This window comes from Lithobates pipiens, unplaced genomic scaffold, assembly GCF_037356315.1.
Source record: "Lithobates pipiens isolate NorthernLeopardFrog02 unplaced genomic scaffold, aLitPip1_a1.2 Scaffold_3, whole genome shotgun sequence".
NCBI classification, from domain to species: Eukaryota; Metazoa; Chordata; class Amphibia; order Anura; family Ranidae; genus Lithobates; species Lithobates pipiens.
Window position 1 is genome coordinate 213,520,143 of NW_027507790.1, and position 12,564 is coordinate 213,532,706.

At 42.1% G+C, this 12,564-nt stretch overlaps 1 protein-coding gene across 3 annotated transcripts in view; it reads right to left on the minus strand.

The window, feature by feature from the left end:
- PARP8 (poly(ADP-ribose) polymerase family member 8) overlaps positions 1-12,564 on the minus strand; it is a 452,966-nt gene that overhangs the window by 123,806 nt on the left and 316,596 nt on the right. For all 3 annotated transcript variants that reach the window (XM_077462768.1, XM_077462766.1, XM_077462767.1), the window contains exon 7: positions 3,636-3,730. In XM_077462768.1, the coding sequence (XP_077318894.1) occupies positions 3,636-3,730 (95 nt within the window). The remainder of the gene's footprint in view (positions 1-3,635; positions 3,731-12,564) is intronic.

The following is a 12,564-nucleotide window of genomic DNA, read 5'->3' on the forward strand; positions in this document are numbered from 1 at the left end:
GTTTCAGGTCAGTGACTCAGAAATGATTAAAATTTGTATTATTTTTTACTAGTAATGGCAGTGTTTAGCGATTTTTAGCGGGACTGTTACATTGCGGCGGACAGATTGGACACTTTTGATACTTTTTTGGGACCAGTCACATTTATACAGTGATCGGTGCTATAAAAATGCACTGATTACTGTATAAATGACACTGCTAGGGAAGGGGTTAACACTAGTGGTGATCAAGGGGTTAAATGTGTTCCCGGGAAGTGTTGCTAACTGTAGGGGGGGGTGGGACTCATTGGGAGTACAGAGAGATTGCTGTTCCTCATCACTAGTAACAGACGATCCCTCTGTACTTCCCTGTCAGAATGGGAATCTGCCTTACATTGACAGATCCCTGTTCTGGCTCTCTGTGGAGCGATCGCGGGTGGCCGGCGCCCATCGCGTCTGCTGGCCATGCACATCAGCTCCCCCCGCCATGCACGGCTGCTATAGCTGTTAAAGGGACCGCCATACCAGTACGATGATTTGCGGGAAAGAGCCAACCTGCCGCAGTATTATGGCGGCAGCTGGTTGGCAAGTGGTTAATTTCCCCCTACCCTGGAAAGTGGGGACACACCTTCATGCAGAGGAAGACAGGTCTGATAACATTTGGAGAGACTTTCATAAATATAGGGCTGTTGCAGAGAGAATACCAGTATAAACTGGGAAAATCTGCACTCACTGGATGAAAAGAAAGACACTGGATGAAAAGAAAGTGATTTAACATATCTGACATAAATCTGCTAGCAGCTATAAATAGTAGAAAAAGGTTTCAAAATGTACAGAGAACAGCAAAGCTGAAAAAAAAAACACATCCATCCTCACTATGCATACTAGCTCATTATGCCTTTGTCTTGCAGGTTTTTTTTTTATTTGTATTTTTTTTTTTTTTTTTTTTTTTTTAGAGTTTACAACCACTTTAAAGCCCAACTGCAGCTAAATGTAGGAAAAAGATAAAAACATGCAGAAAAGATAATACAATATAATCATAATGTAATAGCTGATCTGATCCTATACTGACTACACTATGGCAGCAAATAGCCATGCATAATGTTTGATGCCTTGGTTGGTAATTCCCATTGTCTATTTGCTGTAGGTTGGTGCCCTGCTCCCAGGCAAGATGCCTCCTCTGGTGCTCTTGTATTGCATATATGCTTTTATATTGTTGTCTATCTGGTGGATATTCTATAAAATATGTTTTCTCCTGAAGAAGTGAACGTTGCTTCACAAAACGCGTTGAATGTTAGTATTACAACAGACTACTTCCTTATGCATATATGTTACAACTACGTATCATTCTTTTATGTTTTCTCTGTAATATAAGGATAATTGTTTATTTATTTTTTGCACAATTTTTATTGAATTTTCACAATTGTACAACAAAATGTATTATCCAGAAAGGAAAGTCCAGATAAGGAAAATTATAATATAATAAAATAAACAGCAAAAAAACAAAATAGAAAGAGATATGTATGAATAATAGTTTCTACTTTCTTTAGAAAGCCTTGACCTGTTTTTGTTGGGTGCAACTCTTGTAAAAGTCCCATGGGGAGTTTCAATGTATGAGAGTTGACAAAGAATTTAAAGCGGAAGTAAAGTCCGCTGTATTTTTTTTTTCAAAGCTCCAATGGTGGGTTATGCCATAATGTACTAGTATGCACAGCATATTAGTACGTTATGGCAGACTTACCTTCATATGGTGTTCTCTCTGCAGAGCACTGGGACTGATCTGGCGGGCCCCTAATGCTTCCATCTTTGCTCGTTCTTCCTTCCGGGTCCCATGCCTTCGGCCGCTTGATAGGCCAGGCCGCCATGACACCATTCCTGTGCATGCACTCGGAAGTCACATCACTGCGGCATGGATTGGGGTTGTAACTGTTTTCTGAGCATGCAGTTGACACGCAGAAGGGTGCCTTTATGGCAGAAGAGACCAATAGGGTCTCTTTCGTCTTAAATACCCTGCCTGTCAGCCATTTGAAAATACCTTAAAGTGGTTGTAAACCCTTACAACACACTTTTATCTGCAGGTAAGCCTAGATTAGCACTTTGAGGTCTTTTGATGGAAAGTGCATTATAAATAAAATGTATTATTATTATTATTATTAGATTAAGGCTTACCTGTAGGTCCAAGAAATATCTCCTAAACCTACACGGTTTAGGAGATATTTGCCAAAAGACAGCCACCGCTGTCTACGGCGCATGTGCCATAGACAGCGGCACGCAGGCACACTGAGCGCGCCGCTGTCAACGGCGATATGCCGCGAGTGGCAGCTCCCGTGTGCATGCGTGGGAGTGACGTCATTGCGGCTTCGCCGAATGACAGCGGCAGAGCAGCGAGACCCACCAAGAAGATGGATGCTCCAGACTACAGGGGACAGCGGTGGCTCCTGTGTCAGGTAAGTGACACATAATGGACTACTATGCGATGCATAGTAGTCCATTATGCTTTACCTTTGCAGGGAGTCAAAGAGGAAGTAAACCCATCAGGGTTTACTTCCTCTTTAAGCCTTACTTTATCCAGAACTGAAATAAAAAAAATGGCTGGAGTTTGTGTTTAACAAAAATACATTTGGACCAGGTCATAGTAACAGGGCCACCTCATAACCTGCTCCTTCATATATACTTCTTTTTCCTGGACAACCTCTACCGGCACATTCACCAGATAGAACAATGCAATCAGTTCTATACTTCCATGCATGGCGCAGCAGGTGATGTTCTTCCCATCTTCCCCCAATGCAGTACATGGTGTCTGAGCAGCCAACTACCCGGCCTCAACACTACCATTTGAAGAAAAAGAGAAGGTCCTTTGCTTTTGTTGGCTCTGAAAAGAAGCTTACACAGAGCTTGTTGCTCAAGGCTACAGCAGATGAATGGTCCACTTACAGCCAGTAAACTGTTATGCCGCGTACACACGGGCGGACTGTATGGCGTACTTAGTCCGTCGAAACACATTTCAGTGGACAGTCCGCTCGTGTGTGGGCTTCAGCTGACTTTTTCAGCGTGCAGTCTGGCGTACTAAGTATTTCGGATTTTTCGAAATTCTGTCCGTCGTACTTTGGTTTCAGCGGACAATCCGCTCGTCAGTAGGCTAGTTCGACGGACTAAGAATGGCGCATGCCCAGAAAGGATTTACACGGCGGAAGGGTGCTTTGCTGTGTATTGGACTACCTATTTCTAGTCCCATCATACGTGCTGTACACGTCATCGCGCAAGCTTTCGACGGACTGTTTGGGTATCCGTGTGTGGTCAAGTCCGTTCAGTCGAAAGTATGACGGACTGTCCGTCGGATTGTATGACGGACTAAGTACGCCATACAGTCCGCTCGTGTGTACGCGGCATTAGAAACACTACCTGCATGGAGTTTGCATGTTTTCCCTGTGCCTGCATGGCTTTCCTCCCACACTCCAGAGACGTGCTGGGAGGTTAATTGGCTCCTGTAGTGGCCCTGGTATGTGTATGTATGGATGTGAGTTAGGGACCTTAGATTGTAAGCTCCTTCAGGGCAGGGACTGATGTGAATGTATAATAAATATGTAAAGTGCTGCGTAAATAGACGGCATTATATAAGTTTGTGTAATAAATAAAATAAATAAAACAATCCTGATTACCTGAGAGATACAGCGCTGGGCCCATAGATTTCTCTCACTGCTGCCAAGTCAGCTTCCAGCTGTGGATGCTTATGAAGTTCTCCATCGTAACTCACCTGCACAAAAAACAAAAATGTATGAACAATAAAAACCCCAAATAGAAAGCAGGACACAGGACATGTCCACACAGCAAGATCAGCAACTCATCTCCTCTTCACATCTTGTCATTTTTTTTGTTTTGTTTTTTAAATTGTTTATAAAATTTTTATAAAACAGACAATAAAGTAAGAAATGAGTAGGGCATTTCAACATAGAGGGAGTATCACATGCACCCAGGAATGTGAACATTCACATGCATGGTGTAGTCTAAGGCCCCTTTCACACTGGGGCGGAAGCGGCATCGGCGGTAAAACGGCACTATTTTTAGCGCCGCTTTACCGTCATTTTAGCAGTAGTATTAGGCCGCTAGCAGGGTGGTTTTACTCCCATGCTAGCAGCCGAGAAAGGGTTAAAACCACTGCAAAGCTTTGCTGCAGCAGCGCTTTGCTGGCGGTATAGCCGCGCCATTGATTTTCACCGCTCCAAAGATGCTGCTAGCAGGACCTTTTTTACCTTCCTGCTAGCGCACCGCCTCAGTGTGAAAGCTCTCGGGGCTTTCACACTGGAGACACAGCAGCGGCTGATTCAGGTCGGTTTGCAGGCGCTATTTTTAGCGCAATAGCTTCTGCAAAATGATCCAGTGTGAAAGGGGTCCTGCAAATCAACTTTCTATTTTTGTTTCAGCTACACATATATACTACATCATACCATACTGTATAACTAAATTAAAACTTAAAAAAAAAAAAAAGAAGTAAAACCTTCAAAAAGGGAAAACATTGGCACAAGAAAAAATAGCTCCGAAGGGGAAAGGGGAGATAGTCACAATCATTACCGAACCATAGTTTGAGAGGTGTGCTGGACTCTTAACCCCTTCCGGACCGCCGCATGACGATGTACGTTCTCGCTTTGAGGACGGATATCATAGTTATGGAAGCAGCTATCCCCGTGTTCTGCCGGCGGTCCGGTACAAGATAAAAGTGGTCTCTGTGGCGCAAGATCACTTTTATCGGTGGCGGGAGAGGGCCCCCCTCCCTATGCCCTCCGCCGCTTACCAGAGCTGTCGGCAGCGGTGGAGGCAACTGGATCCTTCCCGTGGCTGTGCGCGGAGACGAGTGACCGGAAAATGGCCCCCACCTATCTCTATGACACTGCTGGGCAGAAGCGACATCAAAACGTCACTTCCGCTCATAGCGCTTAAAGGGACATTTTTTTTTTTTATTATTAAATATTGTTTATTATTGCAATTTAATGTAAATATGAGATCTGAGGTCTTTTTGAACCCAGATCTCATATTTAAGAGGTCCTGTCATGCTTTTTTCTATTACAAGGGATGTTTATATTCCTTGTAATAGGAATAAAAGTGAAACATTTTTTTTAAACAGTGTAAAAATAGGTAAAAAGGTAAAATAAATAATAAAAAATTTTTTTTAAGCGTGCCCCGTCTCGCCGAGCTCGCATGCAGAAGCAAACGCATACGTGAGTAGTGCCCACATACGAAAATGGTGTTCAAACTACACATGTGAGGTATCGTCGCGATTGGTAGAGCGAGAGCAATAATTATCGCCCTAGACCTCCTCTGTAACGCAAAACATGCAACCTGTAAAAAATTTTTAATGTCACTTATGGAGATTTTTAAGAGTAAAAGTTTGTCACCATTCCATGAGCGGGCGCAATTTTGAAGCGTGACATGTTGGGTATCAATTTACTTGATACATTGATTTACATTGTCTTTCACAGTATAAAAAAAAATGGGCTAACTTTACTGTTTTTTTTAAAAAAAGTGCGCTTGTAAGACCGCTGCATAAATCCAAAAGAGTATTTTATTCTGTAGGGTGTTAGGAAAAAATAATAAATATATATATATATATATATATATATATATATATATATATATATATATATATATATATATATATTTTCCCTAACATCCTAGAGAAAAAAATGGTGGTAGCTAATACTTTTTGTCACAATACTTTTTTGTATTTGCGCAGCGGTATTACAAGCGCACTTTAAAAAAAAAAAAACAGTAAAGTTATATATAATGTTTGGGGGTTCTAAGTAATTTTCTAGCAAAAAAAAAAATGTTAACTTGTAAACACCATATCTCAGAAAGAGGCTCGGCTCTTAAGTGGTTAAATACCAATGGTGTGCTCATACCCTTAAATATCTGGGCATCCACATCACCCCCTCTTAATCTACTCTCTATCAGGCCAATTTCCCCCGATGTCCACAGAAATGACCTGACTAAAATTCAATTAATAAAATTGATACCCAACATGTCTTGCTTCAAAGTTGCGCCCACTCGTGGAATGGCAACAAACTTTTACCCTTAAAAATTCTACAGGTTGCATGTTTTGAGTTACAGAAGTCTAGGGCTAGAATTATTGTTCTCGCTCTAATGATCTCACTCTCATACCTCACATGTGTGGTTTGAACACCGTTTTCATATGCGGGCACTGCTCACGTATGCGTTCGCTTCTGCACGCAAGCTCGGCGGGAAAGGGCGCGTTTTTACCACTTGACCACTGGGCACTTAAACCCCCTTCCTAACCAGACCAATTTTCAGCAGTCAGTGCTCTCACATTTTGAATGACAATTACTCAGTCATGCAACACTGTACTCATATGAAATTCTTTCCTTTTTTTCACACAAATAGAGCTTTCTTTTGGTGGTATTTAACCACATGCCGACCAGCTGGCCAGAGTTGTACTGCGGCAGAATGGCACGGGTGGGCTTCCCGAGCCAAATCTCAATCACCGCCGCGCTCCCGCAATCGCTCGGGGCACGCAGAGAACCCCGGAACTTTGTGTGTAAACACACAATTTCTAGTTCTCTGAGCAGAGAACTGACAGAGTATGAACAGCAATCTGTTAGTTTCCCTGCACAGTCCCCATCCTCCTTCAGTTAGAACACAAACTAGGACACACATTAACCCCTTCACTGCCCCCTAGTGTTAAGCCCTTCACTGACAGTGATATTTTTACAGTAATCAATGCATTTTTAATCGCACTGATCGCTGTATTAATGCCAATGGTCCCAAAAAATGTGTCAAAATTGTCCGACGTGTCCGCAGTCACGATAAAATCACTGATTGCCACCATTACTAGTAAAAAAAAAATGAATTAATAAAAATGCCATAAAACTATCCCCTATTTTGTAGACGCTATAACTTTTGCGCAAACCAAACAATATACACGTGTTGCGATTTTTTTTACCAAAAATATGTAGAAGAATATGTATCAGCCTAAACTGAGGAAAACTATTTTTTAATATATTTTTTGGGGATATTTATTATAAAAAAGTAAAAAAGAATGCGTTTTTTTCAAAATTGTTGCTCTTTTTTTGTTTATAGCGCAAAAATTAAAAGTCGCAGAGGTGATCAAATACCACCAAAAGAAAGCTCTATTTGTGGGAATAAAAGGACGTCAATTTTGTTTGGGAGCCACATCGCAAAACCACACAATTTTCAGTTAAAGCGACACAGTGCCAAATCGCAAAAAGTGCTCTGGTCTTAGGCCAGCCAAATGGTTTGGGGCTGAAGCGATTAATCACCGCTGGGTTTTTATTTTTTTGTGCTATAAATGAAAAAAGGCCAATACAGATGGGATGGCTGGGTATGACTGAGTATGGCTGGGTGGGTATGGATGGGATAACTGGGGATGGCTGGGTATGGCTTAGTATGGCTGGGTTAGTATGGCTGAATATGGATGGGATGGCTGGGTCGGGTATGACTGAGTATGGCTGGGTTGGATATTGCTGAGGCTGGGTATGGCTGAGTGTGGATGGGATGACTGGGTATGGCTGAATATGGCTGAATATGGATGGATGGATGAGTACTGCTGAGTATGGATGGATGGATGAGTATTGCTAAGCATGGATGAGTATGGATGGCTGAGCATGGATGGATGGATGAGTATCACTAAGCATGGATGAGTACGGATGGCTGAGCATGGATGGATGAATTAGTATTGCTGAGTATGGATGGATGGATGAGGATGGATGGATGGATGAGTATTGCTGAGTATCGATGAGGATGGATGGATGGATGAGTATTGATGAGTATTGCTGGGATGATGGATGAGTATCCATCTTGACAGGAGTGCGCTGTGATACTCATTTTGCATGGAAAAGAAGAAAGGTAACAGCGTTCTCTGCAGGGACAACTCAATCCATACACCAGGTCCACTCACAGGTGCCAAGGCTCAATGAGTCCTAACACACTCCAATGCAACAGTGGTAAGAAGAGCCGGCAACACTGTAATCCTTGGAGTGTCCTTTATTGGTACATCAGAGTGACAATAAAACAATAAAGCTGACACGTTTTGGTAATAGTCTTAGTCGTAACTGGTTTGAAACAGATATGGTAATAAAAAAAAAAATATATATATATATATATATATATATATATATATATATATATATATATATACACACACACTCACATACACATATGCAAACTTCATTGGCCCATCAGGTTAGTGTCACAGAAAATTAACATATTTAATTCATACCCCCAATTATTCAAGTGATTAGTGACTACACCTGTTTTTAGCCAGCATAAGAAGGGGAAGAGGAAAGAAAGGCAATATAAAAAAAAAAAAAAAAAAAAAAAATATATATATATATATATATATATATATATATATATATATATATATATATATATATATATATATATATATATATATATTTTGCCATATCTGTTTCAAACCAGCTACGACTAAGGCTATTGCCGAAAAGCGTCAGCTTTATTGTTTTATTGTCACTCTGATGTACCAATAAACATCACTTCAGGGTTGCTGGCTCTTCTTACTGCTGATACTCATTTTGGCCAGGGGCTTTTTCTTCCTCCTTCCCATCCACCAAGCCACTCGGAGAGAGCTCTGTATCCCTTTCCAAGGAGCCAAGAGAGAAACAAATCAGCAAAGTTAAGGGAGCAGGTAGGCAGGATTGGAGAGTATTATACAGAGGAGAGCCCAGAGCTGCCGAGAAAGACGTCCACTCACATGCTACGTTAGGCCATGCCATACAGGGCAATCTTAGATTAAAACCTGTTATGCCCCGTACACACGAGCGGACTTTTCGACATCCAAACTCCGACGGACTGAGTCCGGCGGACTATCCGATCGTGTGTGGGCTGCAACGGACTTTAGCGAAGCTAAAGTCTGACGGACTTTAGAAATGAAGCATGCTTTAAATTTTCCCGACGGAACTCCGCCGGACCCGGTCCCCTTTGAAAAATCCGCTCGTGTGTGTGCTACTCCGACGGACTAAAACCGACGCTAGGGCAGCTATTGGCTACTGTCTAGGAACTTCCTACGTCGAATCCAGTCGTACGTCATCACGTTCGACTCCGTCGGAGTTTGGTGTGATGGTGTGTGGTCAAGTCCGTTCGGTCGAAAAGTCCGCCAGAACTCCGTCGGAACTCCGGCGGAACTCCTTTGGAGGTCTGTCAGACTTAATCCCTCTCGTGTGTACGGGGCATTAGAGTCTGTAAAAGACTTTAGACTGAGACGGAGGTTCATCTTCCAGCTGAACAATGAACCTAAACATACAGCCAGCGCTAAAACGGAATGGTTTAGATCAAAGCATATTCATGTGTTTGAATGGCCCAGTCAAAGTCCAGAACTAAATCCAATTGAGAATCTGTGGCAAGACTTGAAAATTGATTTTCACAGATGCTCTCCATCCAATCTGACAGCTTGAGCTATTTTGCAAAGAAGAATGGGCAAAAATGTCACTCTCTAGATGTGCAAAGCTGGTAGAGACATCCCCAAAAAGACTTTCAGCTGTAATTGCAGCAAAAGGTGGTTCTACAAAGTGGTGAATGGGGGGGGGGGAGGGGGGGTTGAATACAAATGCACATCACACTTTTCAGATATTTAGTTGTAAAAACATTTAAAAACATTTTCATTCCATTCATTTATCATTTTCCTTCCACTTAACAATTATGTGCTACTTTGTGTTGGTCTATCACATAAAATCCCAATGAAATACATTTACGTTTTTGGTTGTAACATGACAAAATGTGGAAACTTTCAAGGGGTATGAATACTTTTTCAAGGCACTGTATGCCTTTTTCAAGGCACAATTTCACTTAATTAGTGCCAGTCACAGTTATACTATGAGCACACTTGGACATTAACATGACCAAGTCTAAAGGGCCTGTCTTTACCATGAGGGCTGGACAGACTTTAGACCGACTCGGCTTCCAATCAAGAGCATAGCCCATTTAGGCAACTTTTAATGTTGGCAAGGTCAAAAAAGTTGAGAAAGCTGTGACAGGGTGGGAGGACTGGCAACTCTTCTCAGCTCCGGTTCCTCAAGACTCATTCCATTACCTCAGTGAGGAATCGTATTAGATTTCATCCCACGTTTATGTAACCAATCATTCTTGTGCTACTTTAGTTTGTGTAACCATGCCCAGTTCCTGGCTTTGTCCCCATCAGTCAAGGCTCCCTTTCCATATGGGGTCATTGGGCCTTCATTATAACCAACTTGTTTGCTAATAATTGCCCCACTTGTTGGCTGAAGCTCTTGAAAATACTTCCAAGTATGATCATGTGACCCCTTTCCCTTCCTCCCATTGTACAGTATGTGGTGACGCGCGCTTAGCACAAAACGCATAGAAGCGAACCTGACACGCACAAAGACAGTAGCCCTTCATTTCCGTCTGGTTAGCTGAGACACACCGCGGGTCATTTAGCGGCGCCCGACCGGCTTCTGCTTCCCCTCGAGCGGAATTGCTTTTATCATTTGCTGGATGTAAGTGCCAACTATAAGCAATAAATTTGAAGCGGTATCACACTATATCCTTCCTTCTGTGGCTCTTTGTGGTGGAGTCATTTTACAGATCAGTTGATGCAAGTTGGTGAAAAAGTCATATAAGGTTACCTGCATATTGGATTCGGATGTAGTTTCTTCCGCCTATGATCCCTCTACACATGATTGTCTGATTGAAGCAAGATATTGGAATGAGATGTACCAGTGAGATGAGGATTTCCCCATAGATAATACATGCTTTATGGTCACTTTGTGGTCGTGGTGTTCTGGTGAGCGCATTTTATTTCTCACTTTGGGTGAAGCACTTTTACACTCAAGATTCTGAAGCACAATTGCACTTTATTACTCACGGTGTTGGATATACACAAGAAGATTTGATCATATACATTTATTATGGACATTTTTTGATGGTTATAATATTGTGCACTTCATATATCATGTTTACACTGTGTTTTCATCTATTTGTTTCATCATGTCCTTTTGTACCCTTTATACATAATTTCTATCACTTATTTATTTTTCAATCATTTTAGGTGCAGCATTTGGTTAGAATATATATATATATATTTATATACAGCAATATAGCTTTTTTGGGTTAATCTGTTGCACTGTCAAACCCACACCCACTTTCCATTCTATATAACTTATTTCTACACTGCCACATCCACTCATTAGGGCCCCTTGCACACAGGGGTGTCTAGCTGCTATGCTTCCTTCCTAATATTTAATGCGCCTGGGGGGGGGGGGGGGGGGGCAGGTGCAGCTTCCAGCCCCGCTCCTCTGCAGCCTGTCAAAATCTATTGAAGGCTGTTACTGGACAGGGCTGAACATATTACCAAGTGGTAACCATAGGTGTGCACAGCCTAATGCATTATTGATTGCACTCCAAAGCTCAAACACATATGTGTGTGTGCACGCATGTGTATATATACTGACAGTGTCAGTAGAGCAATGGATGGTGTCAGTAGGGCAGTGGACAGTGTCAGTAGTTTTTATTTTATTTATTTATTTTAATTTTTTTAGGAGCCCCGCTAGGGGGCTTTGGTGAAACATCAGGGGACTGTACAGGGGCATCTGCACCACGCAGCGTGATTAGGGTGTGCCTAGGCACACCCCATGCACACGACTATGGTGGTAACCATTTTTAGGGCCCCAGGAGTTCAGGGGCGAAGACCAGCAATGTAGAAGACCTGGTCATAATCATGCAGCCATAAAAAAATGTACTGATATTAACTTTGGCTAGATCAGATAAAGTACATTTAGAAAATGATCTCTTTTTTTGAGAACCGACATACAAACTTATATAACTCTTTTAGCATTGGCTAGGCCACCAGACGTGGAAAAAAATAACAAATCTCTAGAAATTACGGAAATTTTTACCCTGGAATTCATCAAGAAATCTGTCTCCCACCCGAGCAAGAAATGGTGCAAGTCAACTTCCAACAGATTCATGTACATGTCAGTAAGGTGTATTTGAATTTACTGCAAGATTGTGTCAGAAATTTTTTGTCTCAGACAGAACACATTTGTTTATAATGCATTTGATGCAGTTTGCGTTTTTGGGAGGTGTCTGTTGCCTTGCCAGAGAAACCAACAAGAAAACAAATCATTCCATTCCATTGAAGTCTATGGAACCAAAAACGCAACCTGTGGGAAAAAAAGTCTGCCCCTTTCCAAAAAACGCACCGATTGAAAACGCTGTGAACCAGGCCTCAATACTGCCACACAGATTTCTCCATAACATACGAGGTCTCCTTTGTCTCCACTTTGCCTAGAACTGATATGGCAGCAATGGTGACTGGTGCTTGATAGTTCCAAACCACCCCCCCCCCATGGGAGACAAGGCAAATTCCGAGGGGGGAATGCAACACCCCCCCTCCCCCAACCCCAAACCCCCCCCCCCCCCCCCCGTGAGACGGATGGCATCCTTACCTGCCCGGGATGACACTCCGATCTGAGAAAATGACAAAAATGTTTCTCTTTTTTTTTTTGCACAAAGTTGTCACTTAATGATATATTACTCAAACATGCCATGGTTATATGTGGAATTACACACCAAAATACATTC